Raw genomic sequence first — 24,664 nt, 5'->3', positions numbered from 1 at the left:
ACGTGCCCTTTCTAACATGATAATACATTAACACGCCGTCTATACGCGTACTACAACAACCAGCGTCTCCTCTAGTGAAAGCGAGGCAGTGTAAACACAAGTCCAGGAACATGAAAAGATCGGGTGACAGTGAGGGGGAGAAGAGAAGAAAGGTATTGATAGCGTTTTTCTCCGTAAGGTCTGGCATATTTCTAAGCCCTGTCGCTCGTTGAATATCTAAGGCTCCTTATGTGACGCTGCTGGCTGCATTTCGGAGGCTAGAAAGCCGTGAATGTCAGCGCATACCTCACCTTGCCTTGTTTCCTTTATTGTGTTTTCCATTTTTCCCCCCCCAGTCTTCCACAATGAAGAATTACAGTTGCATTAAAACGGTGCTCTGTCACGTAAACGCACTGCCGAGGAGAAGCTGTTGCTTGCAGAATAACGTCTTTGCAACATCCCATATGTACTGGAAACACGATATGAGCGACAGTCTGTAGGATATCGGTGAGAAAACAGTGAAAGTCAGAACTGTTGCATCGCTTATAATTATTAGCATTTAATAAAAAGCAAGACAAACAAAAGGCAACGTCACAGCTTAATTCGGGATGCTTTTCTACTGTGGAGAATGAACAGTGAATGAGTTGTGTAGTAGTGGCAGTGCAGCAGCCTGGTGCAACAGTGAAAACAAATGGTAAAGTTAGTGTGCAGCACATTTGGCAAGGTGCCAGGCCAGCAGTGCACAGCTGCTTCAGGCTTTGCTATAGATACAGAGGATAAAAGCTGGTAATCTGATGTACAGTAGAAATGAGAAATTATAGGCTAATGTAGTAATTACTGTTCTTACCCTCTGTAAGTATGCCAGCTGTATGATCTGCTAATGTATTAAAGTGAGGTGTGTGCAGGATTATTTGCACAATAAACAGAGGTGGGTGTGTCTGTAATCTGTGATGCCCAACTGTTGTTGTTGTGTGTGCTGCTGCTTTAAGCTGTGTTTCGTGCTGACCTGGGCTTAATCAGACTTTCACATGCTGTATAACCGTAACTTTGCGGTTTGTTGAGATACTAAAGGAGAGGAAGGAAAAGACTCTGCTGTGCCCAAGGCATCCTGGGATGTGTTTTTGCGCCCATAGTCATAGTGTCTGCCTGTCTGTCTGTCTGCCTCTCTGTCTGTTCCTCCTCTTATCTCCTGACTTGGACGCCGTCTGCTGTGGCACATATGTTTGGATCATGTTAGACAGCAGTGAAACTATGTAAGACGTGGTTCCTCCTGTTTATGAAAGCAGCCATGGCGGCCAGATGAGCGGCTCAGAGAGAGAACTCATTCCAGCTGGCCCTCAGGCAGTCAGGCAGCACTGCACAGACCTAATGGCTTAGCTTCCTTTCTCTTTAGATAAATAAAAGGATGAGCAAGAGGAATTGTAATTGTAAAACGGCTATGTGACTGTAGAGCAGCCAAGGAAGGAGCTGCATGCATTTTGGCTACTTTTTGAAAATATTTTCAGTGGTTGTATAATGATACAGATATTATTATAGCGAATAACTTGGATACGGTGGTTGTCTTATCCTGTAAGTGAGTGTGTCTGCAGTGCTGCACAAAGTGAGAGATGCACTATGATGGGTCCACTGTCATTCTGAGTTAGGGAATGCAAGCACCGACAGATTAGTGCCAAATGAACACACAATCTCCCTAGAAAATCTCACCACTGCATGTCACTATAGCATACTGACAGGTGGGATGCCATTGTCTATATATATATTCTTTAAATTACACAGAGTAGGACGTTGGCCTAACTGCCCAGGGAGATCTAAACACACCCCATCCACATTAACTGACACTTTTTTTTTTTTAAATTTAGACTAGTGGATGGATCCATCAGACATTGTTTGACACACTAACAGTTTTCTTTGTTGTTTCAACCTAACAAATCGCAGACTATTTGTAAGTTTGTGCACTACCATAAGTTCTCAAATAGCTACATTGTCATGGATTTCCTTCCCAGCATTTAACTCACCTTGTAGCCGAATGAATTGAAAACATTTAGTTTTGTTTTACCAGTATTGTCATCACAGGATGAATTTCCACGCATGCCTTGGCAAGTGTGAAAACGGCACTGACCCTTTCCCTTAACCCGATGTTCTAATGCTTTCTTTGATGCAAGCTCGCCATTTGGACAGTGATGACAAGTATAAAGTGCTGTGTCGAAACAGGAAGTGTGTGTGTGAGCGGCAGGCTAAGTAATGATCACACAGGGTCACCAGATGTTGTGAGGTCTTGGGCTCAGCCCAGCCCATTGCTTAGATCAGCCTCATTGGTTTGCTCTGGTTGTGGCACCTAGTGCAAGCTGTTTAGGGTATTTAATTTCTGAACACTCATTAAAATGGTTTGTGTTTCCCTTGGCAATTCTGTTAAATTAACAACTACCGAGGTAAAAGCTGATTATGTGGCCACACATCCAGACATGGTTAATCAATTCTCCCACACAAAATGTTAGCCCGTGAATTAGTGTAAAGGAAACGATTTATGGCGACTAATGCCGACGTCCTGTCATGTCAGGCCTGGTGTTTTAGCAAGAGGGGGGTGTCAGATTCAGCACATTCAGCAGCTTTGCGCTCTGCCGGCCATCTTTTTCTCCCTTTTAACCCAAGCTACATGCTGCTTGCTCTATTAATGAGCCAATAATGGAGAAATAGTGTTGGGTGCTGACATAAAACATGGGTATGGATACCTAAGGCAGGGTAGCACATAAGCTCCAACAGAGCTAGATTTACACCTGGCTCTGTGTAGAATGGTAGAAAGGGGAACACTCTGCATGGGGGCTCTCACAGCTTCATCAGACCCCCGCCGGTCGAGCTGTGGAAAAGCCAGAGCTCAGAAAAATACGGCTGTGGCAGATAATGATACCATTACACTAATGGAGCTGGCAAATGAAGGAGAACCCAGATGCCCTGCTTTATTACCGGAGGGGGTCATTTCCTTGCTGCATTCCTAATGGCCTGAGCACACAGTATTGATCAGGCTATCATGCTGCTAATCCTCTACAGAATTACTTATCGCTGGCTAGGTGTCGATCCACCGCATGCCCTGCTCTGGCCCTGCCGCTGGGCGGCCGCTGTGTGTCCAGCAGGGACCCCGGGCAGTTTATCCAGTCATGATTTAGGGCCAAGCAGGGATGGCGTCTGGGAGGTCTTCAGCAGTGGGCTGGCCAGTTCAATGTGTAACAAAAGGAGGCAAATGAACCTTATAGCTTTCATTTAATTAAGGAGCAGGCAACGATGTGGTTCCTCCCTCTTTATGGCCCCATTGGCTGCCGTGGAGCAGGGGAAGCTGTGAGGTTGGGTGTTGTTCTCAGTAAAAGTGTTGTGCTGTAAATAAGAACAGGCAGCTCATGTGCCATCAGCAGCCACAGCAGGATGCAAGATTTTCACAAGGCCCTTGGCCTGAGTTGATTACCTAATGCGCAACACATTTAACTCTACTTCGTTCTTGCTTCATGTGGCTGAAAATTAGAGACTTCCACATGCAAATTTGTTTCTTTAGGCCTAACTATAATGGACCGCCCAGTTCCAGTTCTGATTACTACAATTAGAAAGTGACTTTCTGTGACAACTGGAGAAAAGACTTTCTAAATTATTCAGGGTATGCATTACTTGAACATGACCAAGAACGGTGTAGCCTGGGCCCATCATCATTACAAATGAATAGGAGGGTCAGGTAGCACAGAGCACTTTGCCCAGGGCTTGTGACCTGTCATATCCTTGGCCCCTTTACTGGGCCCCTGTGTGCATTAGCATCCTCAGGCCACTGGAAGTGTGGCATTGTAGCATCAGCAGACCCCTCTTGTCACCTCTGGCCTTAGCTAATCAAAGAGTTTACCTTAAGGGGGACATTTAGCCCTGTTCGTTAGGGCCACTGCAGTAGCCATAAGAAGTATTTATATATTTCCATCTGGAACAACCTGTCGTGGCTAGGGAAACTAGCTATTGATCCAGATATTTAGTCATTTCTTTCTGTGAGCGCCATCAATATTGTGCAAACATCCGTCCACGCGAGGGTTGACCTCAGCCCCGGCCTCTATTTTTTGCTCCCATTGGAGTTCAGTGATATACTATTCTGAAAAGTAAAATCAATGAATGAATATGAAGTGTTGGTGTGTAATATAGCGCAAGCCCAAGGCCCCAGGTCCTTCATTGATCTTCTGTGTGAGCGTTGGAGGGGGCTGATTAGTCTGCTGCTGAGCCTTTCCTCTACATGTCTTTACCTTGTCTTGCCTATTTGATCTTTGGCTCATATATTTGGACTGAGCTGTTTACAGTTCAACTTGGTCAGTCAAGCTTCTCTTTAAAGTAATTCAGCTAACATACTTAACTGTAATGCATTAGTTCCCCTGCCCAGCTTGGTACAAGAATGTCATAACTTGTATTGGAGTGAAACGAATGAGATAGGACATGAAGTGTGTTTGCATATTTACACTATTGCTTTATTTTGTTTTATTTTTTGTTCATTAAATTTAGCCTATAAATTCCTACTTTGACCTTAACTAACCAAATGTTGGAGCACTGTAGTTAGAGATGAAACGCTTAACAATTTTACGATAAACCATGGTAAAATCCCTGACGGTTGGTATTACTGTTTTAAATTTTAATTACTGCACTTTAAAAAACTCCCAGATGCAGGTGCAAAGGTGCAGCATGCAGTGTGGGTTTGTTTTGCTGTTGCCGTGGGCGTGCAGCAGGCAAACCCAGTGACGCTACTGATTCCTTGTCCTCATTAACAGTGACACAGACACTTGAGCAACCATTTCAAAGACAGGCTATCTTTGATACACATTTGATATAGTGTTCATATGTTTACATAAGGTATTGGCTATGTTATATCAATGTTTATGCAAATAAAGGGTATATAGAATTTTATTTGTAGTTTTCAGTATAAACCTTGGTGAAATGATGTGAGTGTGTATCAGTACTTTTTGGACATTTCGGCACATTTAAATAATACCATGATAATATTGACAGCTGTGATAATATTAACTGTAAGTGTGATATTAAATCCTGATACCATTTCATCTCTAGCTGCAGTAAGCGTTTTGGTGGGCAAGTCCTAATGCCCTACAACTGATGACACAAGCAAGCTGTTTCCTTGAGACAAAATGATGCCAAGTTAGTCTTTATTACCCATGAAATGGTTCTTTGTTGATGACAGAGAACCATGTCATGGTGTATGTGGTTATTAGCCATATAGGTGTTGGGTTAGCTTCTCATGATCAATATGAGAAACCCTGCATGTTGTGACCTCACTTCCTAGCACCGTCTTTTATAGTGGTCTGTGTTGAATGCATGACATTTTAAAGGTGCACGATGTCTACATTTGGTTTGCATCTGGAAGGATATCAACTTTTACGGCCCCGCCTGCATTGTCTCAGGGTACATGGCTAAGATGGCCTGTCATGGACTTCCATATGTGCTTGAGAGGACCTGTGATCTTACTGAACATTTAAATGGAAAAACAGAGATAGCCTCATTCTAGGCATAAGGTTTGGTGTGATTTCAGGGATCAAACGCCAAAGTAAGTCATACTGCAATTGCAAGGGACATTTGCAGCAACAGCTTCAGTCTCCTCAGCTCTGACTGGTTGGCATGAACCAAGGTGCAAAATTTAAAAAGAGTTCTACCAAAAGCAAAATAGAACTTATCTCCACAGATATGAGCAGCAATAATCATGTTGTGCATTCATACAAACCAGCTTAGTTTGATTTCCTCTAGCAGCCTTCATTCCTTCCCAATTTAAGAAATGATATTAAAGCTTGATTGCTTAAAACCATTATGGTATATTGTGCTAGTGACACACCACTATAGGTACCAATACTTGGGTATATTGCTATGTTTACCATTTACCCCCTGGAAACAGTCACTAGGATTGTCCAAACAGCCCTTGACAGCTTACGTGTTTGACAGCCCCTACCGAGCACCTCCTATTAGTGTTGAGACATTAGCCACAGATGTCAGTGTGGTCGCAAACAAGGAACGCCATGTGGATCATGCAAACTGGCCGACCAGATCAGCCGTCAGATTCAATGAGATTACATCGAATGTGACCTGCCCAAGTAGGGTTCATCTGTCATGCATGTGTCCCGTCACAAGAGAGACATAGAATAATCAGCTCAATCAATAGATGGCGGTGGCTCATTGGACTGGTGCTGAATAAACATGGGAATGACCCTCTCAACTCATACACAGAGGCTAGAGTCTCCAGGGGGTTCATTAGCAACTCGAGGCTATGATCCGGGCGAGTCCTTATTTTCCATTTCTGTTTGTTTGGCATTCTGGTGGCGTGTGTGTGAATGTACACTATGTGTGGGGTTTTGTGTAGGTTGACGGGTTTAAGTGTGAGGTATTGGTGTCTTTGAATGCTGTGGTTCTCTATACTTATGTGTATGTGTGTGTGTGTGTGTGTGTGTGTGTGTGTGTGTGTTAAGGCTGCTGTTTGTGTGAATGCTAATAGAACATAAGGGATAAAAAACTTCAATAAACTTGTTTAGCACCATGGATATTGGAAAGATTAACAATTACAGAGGCAATATTGCATCACACTTATTCAGTTTCAGCCTTCAAAGGAAAAATGTCAGTAACAGTCAGTGCAACCCAGAATACATCCTAGCTGCCCTGGTTGTTGCTAATTTTAGCTAACTCTAATAAAATGATTTCACTATGCAAAACCACCTGCATCAGACAGAACAGTCTCTGTGCTGTTTATTTGTGAATTTATTTTCCTTTGTAATGACTCACCTTTCCAATAAAGTAGAAGTGCCTACTGCTACGGTGTTGCCCAACATCTGGTTTCAATGTAAAGTCCAAAACCCTTCATTCACAAAAGCTGCAGGAGACCAAGTTCACAGGGCGCTGTAAATACTAACTGTTAATTTGTACATCATAAGTTCTTTTCCATAAACATGAGCAATGAAAGTGTGTTAAAATACCTGGCGTTTAGCTTAGTGCTTTGTAGAGGCTGAGCATACAGAGTGCCTCCTTTTAGCCAGTGCCAGGTTTTAGCATTGCAATTAGCTTAGCCAGCTGGAGGTATACTTGGCTTACCCTGCTTACCAAAAATAACAGGTAGTTTCTACTTGTAAAAACCAACAAAATGTGATTTTGTAATACAGCACAGTTTTACTTAATAGGAAAGTTTTGATAAAAATGGTGTCAGCTAGGGATTCAATTTTGTATGTTGTTCAACTAGCAAAGAAGTTACCATTGCCATGGTTGCAATTGCAAAAAAGCATAACAAAGGCAGTTTCCCATTTTTTAAATTCATACATCATTCTTATGATCTACGGCAGTCCAAAAGTATTAGTTAAAATTAACAACTCTCCCTCTTGGGGGATTAAGTGTCATCTAGCAGTGAGGTTTGCAGATTGCAACTAGACTCACAAGTCAGTCTTTAGACGCTTTGCTTAACTAAAGACTGATGACTTTCTCCCTGATTTTGTGTTTAGATGGGCGGATACAATTTCAGAGTTTAAAAAAACTCCCTACGTTGCAGAACCAATAGTAAATCTGCAGGGCGGTCCTTCGGTGGCTCGCTGAAGTCTTGTGCTTGTAAACATAGTCCCACTAGAAACATGTGTAGCGGTACAAAATGGCTCAGTCACGCTTGCAGAAAATGCTGTCAAAGTTAGTGGATGTTTGTCGCGTTTGCGGCGACACATTCTCACCAACTAAAAGAAACAAACAGAATCTTTTATAAGGCCATGACTCATCCGTCTGGCCAGACTATAACGTTAGAGGGAATCGCCTTGTTGTTTACAAATACTTACCGGTAGAAAACCAGCAGAGCTTTTAGCTATATATATAGCCTATATATCACATTTTTCACATCACTGTATCACCGTTTAGATTAATCCGATGTTTGTAAAGTCTATAAACACAATGATTGAACAAACATTACTGATTCTGTGTACACGTTTAGCTGGGCTAACCGTTAGCTGTTAGCCCTGTTAGCCGTTAGCGTGTGTAATAGGTAATAACTCATTAAACAATCCGTGAAAAAAATGTCTTTTCCAGCAGATATCTTAGTTACAACATGATTGAGCTAGCAAAGCAGTATTGTGTTGCTATGTGTGGTATTTATTCAGTTTTGGGAAATCACGATGTCTAGAAAGCATCAGTGGCTGCAGCTGACAGGGACAGCTAACACTAGCAGCAAAGCTAACAACAGGACGTCATCTGTTAAAAGCCTCCCGTTGTCGGATACGACATGAAACTACTCCAGTTAGCTCAATCATGTTGTAACTAAGACATCCGCTGTAAAAAATATTTTCTTTACAGATGAGCACACGTTTAATTAAACAGAGTTAAATCTTTCGGCATCCATTTTCAAGCTCTCTGTGTGTTTGTTTCCTTGCGGATGAGAAAAGGGGGAGCGCACATTTCCGAGAAGGCGTGTCCTTTTCAAAAATGCAGGAGGCGTTGCTTTGTTGCCGGCCGTTTTCGCTGGTGTGTTAAACACACTTTAGAAAGGAGTGTCCCCAGACTATCAGAAGGCGGAGATCTCTGATTGTCTGGTGGCGAGACTAGATTGCAACTAGCTGAAAGTTCTCCTGGTTAGAATTCCTTCAGTGTTCATTGTTTAGGTGGTTTTACCAGGAGCTGAATTATCCTTAGAGGTGTCATCCTCTCCATAACAAATGGACAAGTGATTTAAACCAGTGAAAACACTGAGTAAAGCAGTTTCATGTTTCAAATTTGTGTTTCTCCAATGCTGTTTGGCATGCCAGGAGCAGACTGCTAGCTTAGCACCTGCTAATGTGTCATCCAGCCAGTTTTCATTCGCATCCTGTCAAATACTGCTGCTTGATCAGTGACTTTGGTGTGAGATACAGTGCAAAGGCACCTTTTGCAGCAGTATGATACACCACCAGGCACCATCATCTTGTAACACTGCCGATTGGCATCAGCTTATAACGCTGTCAGTAACTATGTTATATAAAGAGCTGGAAAGTCACTATAGGACTGGTGGGAGGGGAGGTGCATGGGTCTCACTTACCCTGGACATTCACCTGAGCTTGCTGTTCATGTCTGGTGTGAGTTGTAAGGTCCAGACACACCAGATTGACATCCAAGAACCAGCAGCGAAGAAGGTGACTTTTGCATCACCTCATCAGCCAAAAGGTTGCACATGAACACACCGCAAAGACTACAAACAATGGCCAACCAGCAAGTACTCTCCATATCAGCAGGCAGCTGTAGTCTGTAACCATCATTCAAAAAGGGAAACCAGAAGGCTGTCATGATGCTAATCCGCCAGTTAGCAAATTAACAAAGTCCAGTGTTGAGGGAACAAATCACATTTACTGTGCGCCAAAAAAACATGCCTTATATAATCATCCATTACCTTATATAACAAGTTTGTTTTGATCTGATTCCCTTTTGACTTTAGCCATTTGTTTACTTGCCTCACTTCTGTTTCTCTTCCGGTGCACTGAGCTGAACTGCTAATCAGAGTGATTTCATTCACAAATGGGCTCCACTGTCTCTGACACCCATTTGACATGCTGAATTGGCTGAAAAAATCTGACAAGGGCAGTTGAGGGCCACTAGGACGACAGATGCTCACCGGTGGCCCAACATTGACTGACAGCCAACCATCAGCTTGGTGTGTCAGGGCCTTTAACTCAAACTATGTTGTTTTTTTCTAAACCAAACCACATGCTTTGTTGCACAAGGAAATACATGGAAAGTTAAGTTTTTTGTCTACATTGTAAGTGTATTTTGAGAAAGATTATGCATCTAACAAGCAGAAACTGTACATTTCCTGAGAAAATGGAAGTTTATTTTGAAAAGACACAATGTAACAATCATGAATTGATGCACCGCCCTGGAACATCAACAAAAGACACAGGAGGTTACCTAGGGCGTCATATTTAGATACAAAAGTCCACTGACAATGCGGTGATATTTGAAGTTCATGAGGTTTTTACTGGGAGCCAAATAATTCACAGAGGTCTCTTCCTCTCCAAAACACAAAAACATGAATGGCCCTATCTAGAGCCAGTCTTTGGTTTGTCTGTTCTGGGCTACTGTAGAAAAAATGGCGGCGCAACATGCCAATCTCCATAGAAAGATAGATTTAAATGGCTCATTCTAAGGTAAAGAAAACACAACAACCTTTTTTCATGCACTTACTTACACATACTTATTATAAAATAGATTTTATTTCTGTCGATACATGCCCCCTTGTCCTACACACGTGACCTTTAATACTTGATGACATCACAAATTTGAGACTTAGTTCTGTGGTTTCTGGCTTTAAAGGAGAGTAGCTCATGTTCACAAATAGTAATCAAACTTTCCTAGGCCATGGAAATCACATATTGAAATTCTTCATTTAAATGATGATTCAGTTGAAATAACATTGGCCATTAATCTAATTACTGTGTAACACTACCTGTCTAATTGAAGACAATACTGAAAGCATTTTGAAAAGGTATCTTTAGTCCCTGTCCCATCAGGTGTTTTGGATAGCTGTCTCCACCTGAGGACTTTAGTAACCACACTAACTTTCAGTCTGCAGTAGGTGTCCTGGTTATCCAGGATTTGCTTTCATGGAGCTTTTTTGTATTGCCCGTTCCAGCATTTACTCTGCATCAAGTCTTTGAGAAGTGTCTCCTCACTTCAGGTAGTCTGTTCATGTCTCAGTGATTTTTCCTCTGAGCCCCTGTGTGTTTTTTCTTCATCAGCCTAACTTTTCCTTGCATATGCGAAGGAGCCAACGACAGCTTGACTGGCATGCTGTCAGACAGGCGATGCCTTTCCAACGGTGGAGCATCAGCCCTTTTCTGTGAGCTTGTGTGAGTGTGTGTGTGCGGATCTATGTGTGCATGTAGAAAAGTGGGGGTATTGTCAGGACGTGACCGGCACACTTTGCATGTTCTTCTCGAGACAGGTGCTCCTGGGCGAGCACTGGTGCATGACAGTTGCCTTTCATCGCTGTCTTCTCTACACTTAACCCCTGACCAGCCCTCCCTCCTTCCTCTTCCTCCTCGTCCTCTTCTCCTCTCTCCTCCCACCTCTTTCCTCCACATCTGACCTCTTCTCACGGCGCTTCCCTCCACCGTCCTGAGTGATGGACTGCGAAGGCTGGTGGGCGGGTTTGCGCTTTGTATGTGGTGGTGTGGTGCGGCAGACTTGTCACAAGCCCAACACTGTCAGGCCACGGAAACCCAGCTGTCCAGACTGAACTGCACACACACTCACGCCCACACACACTTACACCCACACCACAACTTTCTGTTCAACAGTCCGTAATTCCATCCACCGGCGCTGTCAAGCACTTGATCAAACGTGCATAAAGAAAGGAGCCCCTTGGCTGAATCCCATCTTCTCTCCTCCTATCATAATGTAGGCAGATTTTCCCTCCTCTGCCTGTTTCTCCAGCTCTGTTTATTCAGATGAGCCTGACTGGGGGGCAGCGGGTCACATCCACTTGCCTGGCTAAAACGGTCCTGAATTGAGGGTTGTCTCCAGTGAGATGGAGAGAGAAAAAACACAAGGAGGGGTTAGGAAGGGCTGCTGAGCGGTCATGTCAGGGCTGTTTTCGGGGCTATTTGTGTGTGCGTGTGTGCGTGTGCCATGGCAGGGGTAGGGGTTAGGGAGTTTGAGGGTTCAGTTGTCAACCCCTGTGTCATGCTTGCCCTGGCCCTGTTATGTAGAGGGCATCCACTGTCATTTGTTGCAGGACTATTTGAAGTGGAGTGAGCCACAGAAGCATAAAAAGCAGTCAGCACACTGTGAGCGCTCAGGTGCCAGCAAGTAACACACATTCATTTAAAAGTACAAACTCATACTCCGCAGGAACTAATCCCTTAATAATTTGACACCCCAAAGTTTGTGTCTTCTCTAGTTTTTTTTTATTTTTTTAGAGAGATTCGTTTTAGGGTGGGCCTCTTAATCTCCATCATACTTGTGTTTATTCGAGATGAAAACTGATCCAGATGTTTTCTATATGGTGTACTTAATTTTATGTTGTTTTCCCTTTTATTCTTTGAGCTTCATTATGTTAAGTGAAGTAGGTGGATTAAAGTCAGCGTTGGGAAAGACATAAACTAGGTAAGCTAAAGTCATTCTGCACCTCCAAGTTTTTTGAAGTTTATCCCTGTGTGTGTGTGTGTGTGTGTGTGTGTGTGTGTGTGTGTATCTGTGTTTGTCAGTGTAGGTGTGTGTTTCATCTGACATACATCTCCCACATTCTCTCCACGATGGAAAAAAAACAGCGATGGTTAAGACTCCTTAAACTTGTTGTTGGAGTGTCAGGGAAGACACAAGCGCTGCACATGCCATGAGCTTAATCCAACAACAGCCCGTCTGCCATATACTGTACACCCGCTATCTTCCAGCGAGTGGACCCCTTCCTTGCAGCCATTGTCATATATAGGGGGCATTGTCACATATGAGATGGACTCATGTAAATGTGGTGACAGGCTACTGTCTCGCCTGACTGACAGCACAGAGGGATTGGGCTAATCTGAGTGACTGATTCGAGGCGCGCAGCGGCTCGGCTGTCCCCATAACTCCTGAGAAATAGACAGCTTCAGCAGAGTTATCTGTGTTTGTAAGTCCTTCTGCTGCGCTGGGATGACAATAGGGATTAGTGCCAAGGTTCTTTAAACTGTTTTTTTTATTTTATTTTTGGGAAGGGGGGGGGGAGGGGGCCTCTTATCGGCGTCTCGGCAGGATGCTGCTGCAGCCAGTTTTCCTTGACTGTCAATTAAAGAGGGGATCATTAACTTCAAGGGTATAAATGTTCTAACACTGGTATTACGTTGGGAAGCTAAGTCGCTGACAGATGTTCCAACTTTAATTCTCCACTTGTTTTTTTGTCCTTTAATTAATTTATGTATCACTATTCGGGTTTTAAATATTTTTTCCCCCTGTCTGCTCTTTGTTAGCCTGTAATCTCAGTTACCATGGTAGTCGCAAAGACGATTGGGCCTTGTCACTCGCCTGTGTTTCTTATGAGGTTCAATCGGCTAATGTATTCAATATCACCCAAACTGAAAGGTAAACAGTATCTAATGGCGCGTGTATTCCTGCACTGCTTCAACGCAGCCTGGAGGCGCTGGGCGGGAGGAGAACAGCATGTCTGCCTCTACTTCTCCAGGCTTTTCAGGAGGACCCAACTACTTAGAACGGTGCTTGATAAAAACAAAACGAGCGCAGCTTGTATCTCTGTACATGTGTGGGTTTTTTTCTGGGGAGGTAAACAAAAGTAGCGTACTACTTTGGGGTTTTCTTTTGGAAGCTTTGTTGGCGGTTGTGAAGCATGAGTGTGACAGCTGTGGTTGAGATTTCCTCAGAGTGGAAGTACAGACGCAGAGCTGCGACGGGATGCAGTAAGGTGTGTGCTGTAGGTAGCCACATAGCGAAAAGAAAGAAAACAAGAGGAGGAGAGACGTTAAGGGGAGTCGGAGAGAGATAGGCGACAGAGACTGCTAATGGGCAAACTCTCTTCATCCACTGCCACTGCCATCACCACCGCCACCCTGTTCTCTCATGACAGCTCTTTTCCTTTGTTCTCCCCCTCGGCCCACTCTCTGCCGGGGATTCGTGACAAGTTTTCGCGGGCTGATCAAACGCCGCGGTGACACCTGATTAGGATATAGTACGTGTTTACAGGCGTGCATGGCGAGGACCCCCCCCCCCTCTCAGACAACAAGGGAGACTTCACCTTGACTAATTAAATTTGCACCTGCAATGCCAGCTGTGACAGCCACTGGAGGGCTGCATTTATTTATGTCACTCCATACATACTTCCTGTGACGTTCATGGAGGCTGAGTTTGCAGTAGCTCCTGTGTTTACCCACAGTGTGGGGTTTGAATTCCCGTGTACTATATCATGGCTTTCAAACTGCTCCTGACTGATATCTCAAGAAAATATTTTTACTGGTATATTTTGGTGGCATTATTTTAACATATGTTTTACAATACAAACATATGTTTTTTGCTTAATAATTGCTATCTGTCAAGAGAGAAATTAAATGCAAAGTTCACTTGTGGATAGCAGGTGACTGTAGCCATGGAGTCAATTTGGGGAGGGGGGATTTGAGAACTAATATCATATATGTTATTTATCATAATGAAGACAGTTCACCGTTTGACAATAATTGTTGGGGTACAAACCACATGCAAAACTACAGTACACTGTAATACTAGAATTGATATGGCAGTGAATGAATGAATGAATGAATGAATGACTTTATTTCGAGCAAAACAAAAGATAGAAACAAAACATTAACAGACGTGCAAGTGAAGGAGTAGGAAGAAGTGTACACTTATATAATTTGACCCCCTTCTCAGTTTTCATTTCTCATGTAAAAAGAACAACTATCTCAAACTATTTTACAACCATAAATATAGATAAATAAAAACAGTCTTAGAAGCCTTATCTAACTTTATTGCTTATGATTATTTTGGACTGCAGCAATGTTTTTATTTATCAGTATTTTTTTGGGGCATATTTTAAGCATATTTGTACAATTGAGTAAAAACTTGTTGATCAATTATATAAAGTATCATATAGTGTTAAATGGTAGCCATTTGGAATTTTATCAGGGTCAACTCTGCGTGCTAACTAAAACAAATTTAATTCAGTGTTAAAGTGTCTAATTTTGAAAGGGTTTTGAACTCTTGTTTAAAATAATGTGATTTGTGTGTTCCTCCCTCAACGTGTGTGTATTTAATCACAGATTAATGTGGGTACATATCTGCCACATATCTGTACATGATCTGCCTTTCAGAGCGTGCTTGTGTGTGTGTGTGTGTGTGTATCTATCTAAATCAGTGTTGAGAGTGTAAAAGGCCACAGCTGAAGTGAGCAGGACATCAGTCACCCAGTAGCAGGAGACAGGGCCTGGTAATTTGTGGCTCTCCCCCCCCCGTCTCGCACACTCCCTCTCTCTTTCTCTCTGTCTCTCCACAACCTCTCCGCCGTCCCCCCATCCTGCCTCCCCAGCCTCAAATTGACCAGGCTCGACTGCTGGTCATGCTGTATTACATGGGTTAGATGAAGTAATTATTTCTAGGCCACTGACTACAAGCAAGATTAATAGTTTTTGAAACGGCCATAATGGAGGGCTGACCCGCCGTGACATAAGCATTATTTCAAGCTCACCTCCACTCTCATCCTTCTCACCTCTGGGCACTGGCAGAGTTTGATTTATACCTGGGTTAATGAGGGGAGGGAACCTAGGAGCCCAGGGCCATCGGCATACCAGTGCAGTGTTACAGGCCCGCTTCCCCGACTGAACATACAGTGGGGTCACTTGAGGATGGCTGAGTTTTTGCTTGATTGGTCTCTGGAAACAAGATGTTCAGTGATTAAAATCGACATAAATTTTGAATGTCATCCTTTTACTGTGTGTTGTAATTTGATTTGAAACTTAAATGCTTTAGTAGGAAAGCGTTGGTGCTCACTGAGATGTCCTTGGGAGAATAAAACAATATGCTGCTAATATCCGGTCCCTCTGTCCTGGGTTGCTTTGTATGCCCAACACCCCCCCGGCCCAACACCCCCCCCCCTCCCCACCCCTGAAGCTCTGGAGCCTTAAGGACCAGAGAAGCTGGGAAGCTGTCACTAGGTGGCACTTGGACATCATGTTATCAGATGCTCTCTCTCTCTCCCCTTCACCCCACCCCCACCCTCCTCCTCCCCTCCCTCTCCTCCTCCCGCCTGTCTTGCCTCCCTTACTTCCTCCCTTCCCTCTGTGCTAAGTACACCTCAGATGTCAGGGTGTTTTATTTTTATTGGATGAGGGCAGTGTGTAATGCATTCACCTCCGTTCCTGCCAGCTGTTAAATGCCCCAGAACATGGTCTGGCCAGGCTCCGCCCCGTTAACCCCTCTGATTGGCTGTAATAATTAGCAGAAGTGAACAGTAACTATGGCGCCTAGTGCGGGGTTTGGGACAGCTTGCGACTCCCTGATACATACGTGACAGAATGGCCCATCCTGCCCGGGCTTAAGTGACTTGGGTCTGGCCCAACCTGGCCACATCCACCCCCCTGACTCGAGTGCATGTGTGTATTTTAAGCTTTAATATTAACTCTCAACTTAAACACATGCATGCAGTGTGGCACCAGCAATTACATTTTCAAATGGCTGGGTTTGTAAACCTCCAGAATGTTAATCTGTCACCATTCAAGCTACTGGGAAGAGTGAAAAGAGGATTAAGCTATTCAATTCCTGGTAGAATATTTTCCTTTGTTCAGAATGAGTGAAGGAAAAATAAATAAAGAAATGAGGTGGCTTCTCAAGCAAGACAAGTGCCGTCTGCTATACTTCAGGATTTGGCTAATGCCATTATAGCAAACTTATCTGCTTCAGGATTCCAGGAAGACGGGCTGACGGTCGTGTAAACAGCCACAAATGATATTTGGTCTTTAATTCAATATTAATCTGAGGTCACATCATAATGCCAGTTTATCTGGGTCAAAGACTACATGAGATAGAATTAGACCTGTCCTGGTTGTTTAGTCCACATCTGTTTTGTGCCATATGTTTTTCCAGTGGCTTAGGTGCTTGTTGGCATTTAAACGTAGCCCACTGCTGTATCTTGTTAACAATACCATATTCAAAAATCAGTTCCGACAAATAGGTCTCAGCAAATAATTCAAGAGCTTGTCTGTCTGGTTGTCTTTAGAAAAAATGATATAGCTGATAGCGGAAAAGTAGTAACTAGTCATATTTTGATGGATTGGAAAAATTGAAGCAGACAGGACCCTCTGTGTTTGTGATGTGTTGTATGATCTGCTTTTTTTTACCCCTCAACAAAATGGCTCATTTTATGTGTTACGTGTGAATGTGACACACAGCTGCGCTGATGGTAAAATACCCTTGAAGAGTTTTGTCAAGCAACATACGTTTTAAAATCTTGTGTTTAGCGTAAGGTTATAATATACCACATGATAATTGTCACAGCTGTCAGCCAATCCGGCGCGGTACCCCCGTCTCAGCCCCTCGTTTACCCTTGACTCCCAGCCCCTCCGGTCGGATTGCACATCATCTTTATCCCAGATGAAGTACCAGACTCGGTAGTGTCAGAAGATGATCTAATATGGAGCCGAAAGGACACAGAGCTGGGAAATCATCGTCATTTGAAGAGGTTGCTTGTCACATGATGGGTTTGATCAACCCGTGCTGCGGTACACAGAGCCGGGTCTTTGCTCTGTCTAACAGTGGTACTGGATTAGAGACACAAGCCACTTCCACTCTGATCAGTCACTCACACATGGAGACACGCGGCAGGACTGAAATCCTCCTTGCACACTTCATCCACGTCATGTACAGGCTTCTTCGTCAAGCCTACTGTATGGAAATGAGGAACACCGCTGTTGACAATGATAGTACATGCCAGTTTTTTCTTTTTATTTGACGCCACTTCTCCTTCTGTAATCTATAGTGGTATATCATAGCTGTGGCAGGATGACTTACAGTGAGATACAGCACCAGAGTGTGTTGGTCTGTGGCTGCCTGATCCACCTGAATGCTACTGATCTGTGACATGTTGAGACAATGGCAGTGTGTGTGAAGAGTCTGGCTCTACACCCCTCAGACACTGTGTACGGCTAAGTGCTATTGAATTGTTTATTGTCACAAATCACAAACCTTTCAATGACTAGGTGCGACCACCATACACCCACTCATCCATCCATCCAGCTGCTCTGCCCTGAGCAATGTGTTGGTCTGCTGGGCTCTTGAGGAGCGTAACGTCAGCCTCCGGAGCTGGGGATTTTAAACGCTTCACCTGCTTATCGATCTCTTCTGCCCCACTGAGCCAGCCAAGCCCAGCCAGCAGAGAGAGAGAAAGAGAAGGCGAGATGCAGAGGGGAAGGGCAATCTGGTGGCCTCAGTCCTCTGGTACTCAGGTCTGTCCTTGACACTGCCTGTGGGACAGGCCTGGAGGACGCTTCTTGTCCTCCCCTGTAAGCTCCACATCTAGCCCCTACAGCTAGCCGGCCCTCCCCCTGGGCCAAGCTGCACTTTGCACAGCCATATTGATTTTTTGGAGGGGCAGGAAAAGTGTGGCTAGGTGGTGAGAGTGAATGAGAGAGGGAGGGCGGGGGGGAAAGGAGAAATTGAGGGAGCTTTCTAAAGCACTGACTTCTCCTTGACTGCACCTCGAGACGCGACAACCCTGTTAGAACAACTCAGTGGCCCTGGTGCCCCGCTGAAAACTGCTAATCACAGTCTTTCAATCAACGCTCTCCTTCCTCTCTTCTCTTTCCTCCCTTCCTCCATCCTTCTCCCTTCCACATTTTCTCACTCTTTCCCCCTGACTTTCCCCAGGACCCTGTCTGAATACCAAGGGACTGCATCTGCATTAAAACTGGCCATTCCACATGGAAAACAGCTGACCTCATGAAAGCATGTTGTAATTTGAAGGTGAAAACTAAAAAGCTTTTCTCGATCGACATAATCTTAATGGAAACATTACGGCCCAGCCACAAACTAACAGTTTAGGCCCTGGCATATTGGTGGTGGTGGCCAACAGTTCATATGTGACAATGAGGCTGCTAGTTTGAATCCTGCACTGGGTGTACAGCTCAAAATGGCCATGAACGAGATGTTTCATCCCCCAGTTCCTCCAGCAAAGAACCAGGCTGTACCAGGCTGCTCCTGTGTGTGAAATTGTGTAAGAATGCGAGTGTGAAGCCGCTAGTATGTTTTTGATAAAGAGCGTGCTCAGTCAATCTCCCCCGGATAAATAAAAAGGTTATGTAAGGCATACATGGACAGATCTCTTAAATCGCCCTTCTCTCCCGCTCGTCTTTTCCTCCCCTCTTCACTCCAGATTTGACACTTGCTAAAGGTCACTGAAACATCTTTTTTTCCCCTTTGAGGTGTAGATAAGTGTGAAATAGATGTTGACACCACAGACACATTGAAAAGCACTTAAACAGAGTGGCCATGTGCCAACCTGTCTGTGTCTGGCTTTGTGCATTTGTAAATACTTCTGAATGATTGATCTGGAAACCTGGGTCTCTCTGTAAGCTTGTCAGGTGCACTGAGAGAGATCAAAAAACCGATGAGGTCCAGTCCTTTTTTTTCTTCATCTCTCACACGCATGCACACATACTCTCCACCTGACAGAATTACACGTACCCTGGGATGACGGGGAGAGTGGCTTTAAGTAAGTGTGTGTGTGAGAACGTGTGCACATGGCTCACTAAGACAGAGTGAGAGGACTTTTGATGTTTAGTTAAAATGGCACACCGGATGTGTACCTTATCTCAAACGTGACATTTTTCAGATGTGACTGGGCGCCAATAAAGGTTGTGTATGTGTGTGCGAATGTAATTAATTGCTGGCAGTGGTCCCCCACAGCTCTGGTAATGTGCTTAGATCAGTGTTATAAACAGGGCGTGAAAGGTCTGCCCAGCGCCAGCCCTTTAAATGACTGCCCTCTTGTTCAGGTAGATGGATGGAAATGTTCTAATATTAATGATCACGTCCCCCGCCGACCTGTCGCGGGGTGAAATGAGCAACGCAGCCTTCAGCCTCCAACAACAATTAACGGGCCAGAGCCAGCCTGTCTGCCATTTGTCATAACGTACCCCACCTGTGGACCCCCACTGAACACATACTGAACGTGTCTGTCAATATATACATAATGTTCACTTCATCGATTTAACAAAACAACAATGCGCAGTGGTTAATGGCATGGTTTTCATCCTGTTATTTCTGGGTATATTTTTCTTTCTTTTTTTGTTTTCTAATTTTAAATGGGGAAAAAAAAAGGTTTATGTATATGATTCATTGAATCTGACCCCTGTAATGCAGCTGTCTTATGTGTCGATATGACAAACATGCTGAGGATTATGTTCTTAAAACCTTAACATAAACATTTGATCCATTTCATTTGCATGAGCTTGGATGGACGACTTTGCATAAAACGTGATTTGTGAATGTAGGCTTGACCTACATGCTAAATTGAATCTGTAAATACATATCCAGAAAAAAGAAAAAAATATTGACAGGAAAGCTTAAAGCCAACAGTTTGGGGTTTTTAATGTTATTTGACAGCATTTTTTTAGTCTTAGTCCGGTGTCAGATTTCCTTGTTAGTTTTTAATCATATTTTTTTTTAATTTTTTTTTTTAAGTAAAGTCTTAATTGACCAAAAGTCCAGGCATTTTAATCTCAGGGCCCTGAAACACCAAGCTGACAGCTGACTGTTGGTCAATGTCGGGCCATCTGTGAATGTCTCTCTCCTTAGTTTTTGTGGTGTGTCCCGCACACTTGGCATAAGTCGGCCCTTGTTAGCTTTATTTTTAACAGATTCGGCATGTTGAATCAGCGTTAGAGATGGCAGAGCCTTTAAGTGAATGAAATCATTCTGATGGTCAGTTTAGCTCAGTGGACAAAGGGGAGATGGAAATGAGGAAAGGAAACAAATGACTTAAGTGAAGAGGGCATGGAATTGAAAAAACTTCTGAAATAGGTAAGATTTTTTTTTTCGCCATTGAGCTCTTTGCAAAAACAGTTTGTGATTGTCTGTGTTATTGTTCGCGAGCGCACAGTAAATGTGTCCTTTCAACACCAGGTTGTGTTGTTAATGTGCCAACCAGTGTTGGGTAAGGGTTACTTTAAAAGTAATCAAAGTACGTTAGTACGTTACTTTCTAAAAAAGTAACCAGTTACTTTACTGCGTTACTCCCTGAGTAAAGTAACTCAATTACTTTAAAAGTACTTCCAACGTTACTCCCTGAGAAAAGTAACTCAAGCACTTTTAAAGTACTTTTGAGTATTCTACATTTCCTATTGGGCAATGGACCACAGGGCGCTAAGCCTACTTTTTTTTGTCTCCAAAATTAAAGTTATGGACCACTTGCCCTTCACTGAGATCCAATTCTCCCATCACAGCCGTCACTTTGACCAGTAGAAACACAGAACGACCTGCTGCCGTAGACAACTGTATGACAACAACACCCCAGCATTTTTAATATTTCCTCTAGGGATGTTACCACACAGAGTAAAAGGGGGAAATGATGGTGTGAAACAGCAGAGGCACTATGTCAATCCGCTGAGTTAACGTTACTGTCATTAGCATCAAGCTAGCAAACAATGGTACATCCTCACGGTCGGACATAAAGTAATAACATTAACAAATAGCGGAGGGGCTTTTAATCACCACAACTGCAGAGGCTCCCAGCTTCATTTGAAACAAACTACATTATAGATGGTCCGTTATTTATTAATCCCTCTGTGTGTTTATATATTTACTTTTTATCCGCTCTGTTGTCTTTATAAAGTTAACATATCGCACCGTCATTTCAAACTCAACACTTGTTTCAAATTAAAAGCCCCTTATAACCTCGGCTGAGAGAATCCCTCCATTTTCTAAATAGACTTTTATTCTGAAACATTTGTCAGAACTTCCTGTGGAAGATACAGTAGCTTGACAGCTTACGTATGGCGCTTCAAATGTAGCTCCTGCCATCTGCTGACGCTTTTAGGTGACTACAACAACATGTCGGCTGGCACATGAACAGACACAATGACTCAAATAATAGTGAAAGTAATAAAAATAGGACAAGAATAACCCGATGACATCACACACGCCATGAAAGACGACCGGGGATAATTGGTGAGTACGAGCGTAGTGTGTACCAGGCATAATGCAAGTCCTGAGTCTGAAATATGTCTGTCAGTGAGTCCTACTCCACCTATTTAGACTCCACCATAAACAACGGCAGCATTTCTCCGACCATGTAGCGAGCCACAAGCTCCGTGGCTTCTTTCAGACTGATAGGTTTAACGTTATCTCCGTTATTAGAACCAAACGACAGCCGTTGCTGTTTCGGAGCTGAAGGACCAGCGTTCTAAAAGTAACGGAAGTAACTGATCTCGTTACTCGTTACTGCAAAAAGTAATCAAAGTGCGTTATACCCAACTCTGGTGCTAACTGGCTAACTAGCGTCTTGAATCCATCCTGTCGATCATGATCTTCTGACTTCCTGCAATGAATGACGAATACAGACTACCGCCACCTGCTGCCACATGTATGTGCTAGTTGACCATTGGCTCTAGTTGTTGCAGTGTGTTCAAGTGCAACTTTTTGGCCGAGACACAGGTGACATGAGGCATTGCAACAGTCGACCTTCGCTGCCGCAAGCTCTTTTGGCGTGTCCGGGCTTTTATCTTAATCAAAGAAAACCATAACAAATTTCAGTCAATTAAAATGTTATCATTTTAGTCTTTTTAGTCATCAGATTACATTGAATATTTCAGTCAGTCTAGTCTAGCCAAAACAATCATACTGACATTATTAATTTCAACTTAGGTTTGACGCACAGCACCAGAAGCGGAACTGCTGCACTGAAAAAATTAACAGTCTAAAGTATTGTATCTCCTTTATTTGTCAATGAAAATAAATATGTTTTAGGTAGCCTAAGTTTTTATTTTATTAATTACCATTTAGTCTCTTGTCTTCTGTCAGCAATATTGCATGTTGATATAGTCACAGTTAGTGTTTAATGACGTCAGTGCTGTGTCGTCATTGCCAGGTCTTAGTCATGGAAAAAAGGTTGTTGATGAACAGATTTAGTGATATTGTAGCTTTCGTTAACAAAATGAACACTGGATGTTTCTGGCGACATCCTCCTGATTGACCTCTGATTCCCACAGTCTAATTCATATTCATGAACTGGTCCTGAGCAGTGCGGAGACATGGGGTTACACATTACCAACGTCCCTGCTCTGAGGTCAACTCCCACACATTCTAGTTAGCTATTGACCAGCCTGCCCGCCATCATATTGTGTCACCAAACTTCTAGTTGGTGTTCCTAAGATAAATGAATGCCACAAGTAGCTGTAAACCAAATGTTAGAGGTGAGAAACGGTTAATATTTACTCTGAATGTTTTTTTTAGCGTGGTATGGTAAAAATAGTTGAATAAGGTCATTGTAGCACTGGCGCTACTATTTTTTCATTTTGTGTCTTAGGTAGGATGGACATGTATTTTAAGATTTATATTCTAAAAAAAAGTTTTGAGTGATAAAACTGCAGCAAGAAACACTGCGACAAAAGTGGACCTTCTCTCTGTATGTGTGGTCGTGTATGTGTGTGCTTGTGTAGGTATTTGTGTGAGGTGGCACCAAGGTGTTGTGTTATCTCACCAAAGTTCAAGTTAGTGGCATACCCTGAGGATGAGGTAGACCTCGAACTATAGAGACCTTTAAGGAACAAACCTGACTGAGACTGGCTGAAGAGCCTTGGGGTTTTTGATTCAAAATTGCTCCCCTCGTGTACGTTTTTCCTCAGTTGACTTCTATGTTCAAAGCTGAACTCAAAGGTCCTGCAGCCTTTTTTTCTTTCTATGCATCACACATGCAAACACAAATGTTCTGGTGCGATGGGCACTCCCTACCCTCCCCTACGCCCTGTGTCGCTTCACACAAGCTCCCGACATTCTGCGATCCGGTGCCAAATGGACCGGGGCGGAAACACCTTTGATGTACACGGGTAGTCCGTCTGTTTGAGTCCGACGTTTTACAGTCGACTTGTCAAAACTGTTGATTCACCATCACTTTTGCAGAAGAGAACCAGATCTGAAATGGGTGTCACACAAGTACCAATGGCTTGCTGTTTCAACAAGGAGCTCTATTACACAGCTATCTCTCATCACGTCATCCCTGAGGGCTGCACAAGGCCTGTTTGAGATCCAGAGTTTTCTGTCTGTCTGCAATCTGTGGCACCTGCATCGACAGAGAAAGTGCTGCCCTCATTTGGTTGGAGGTCTTGAAGGAAATACCTCTTGCTTACCATAGGAAGAAAATATAGATGTCTGCTGCGATGGATTTCTGCACTAAACATGGCTAACCAAAAAGTGTGTACTGGAAAGCACAGGAAGTGCTTTCACAAGGGATGACACTTACTTATCAAGCCATCTTCAGGGCTTACTCTACATTGTAGCTTTTATCTACAGTTTATGATACATCAGCTAAATCTAGACAAGTCCAGTGGGACTCATGTGTCCTTCTCCAGCAGTCATATCACATCCAGTACGTTCCAATGCACCCTCTGGGGCAGACACAAGTTAGACTGGAAGTGTTTTTATCCCCGCAGCGGCGGAGTTATCTGGCTCTTTTGAGCTATTGATGCTAAGCACTGGACATTAATCTACTCTGCAAAGAACGCTTTGAAGAAAGTGTCCGTTGAAGTGTCACAGATGGGAAATAAATGAAATTAATAAATATATGGTACACAGTTTGATATCTCTCATAGGCCAAGATCAAAGCAAACCAATTGAGTTCTATTCTACCTAATATGTTTTTCTGTGATAAACAGTCCGGCTGAGGGAATAATCCCATCAAGGAAGAGAGAGATTAAAAAAAGAAAAAAAAAGCATCAGATATATCACTTAGCGCAGACGGTTGGCGCGGCTACCGTGAAGCATCCGCGTTATTATGGGATTGGTAATCTCGTTTCGTGGGTCTGAGTGGAAACGCAGATCTTTTTTTTTTTATGCGCCTCACGGTTTTCCTTCTAGAATCAGGTGCAGACACAGAGACAGGAAGACAGACACAGCGGTCCTCTGATACTGAGAGAGTCCATCTGCTTCAGAGGGCTCCGGTAACTTCTTGTCTTTCCTTTTTTCTGTGGAATTTCTGAGCAGCTTGATGTATTTGACA

At 43.4% G+C, this 24,664-nt stretch overlaps 1 protein-coding gene across 2 annotated transcripts in view; it reads left to right on the top strand.

The window, feature by feature from the left end:
• The first annotated feature begins 91 nt into the window (after nucleotides 1-91).
• fto (FTO alpha-ketoglutarate dependent dioxygenase) overlaps nucleotides 92-24,664 on the top strand; it is a 134,799-nt gene continuing 110,226 nt past the window's right edge. For both annotated transcript variants that reach the window (XR_013487996.1, XM_033630239.2), the window contains exon 1: nucleotides 92-152. Coding sequence is in view for 1 of the 2 variants with exons in the window: in XM_033630239.2 (XP_033486130.1) it covers nucleotides 111-152 (42 nt within the window). In the remaining variant the exon portion in view is untranslated. The remainder of the gene's footprint in view (nucleotides 153-24,664) is intronic.

This window comes from Epinephelus lanceolatus, chromosome 2, assembly GCF_041903045.1.
Source record: "Epinephelus lanceolatus isolate andai-2023 chromosome 2, ASM4190304v1, whole genome shotgun sequence".
Classification (NCBI taxonomy): domain Eukaryota; kingdom Metazoa; phylum Chordata; class Actinopteri; order Perciformes; family Serranidae; genus Epinephelus; species Epinephelus lanceolatus.
This window is presented reverse-complemented; position numbering and strand designations above follow the sequence as displayed.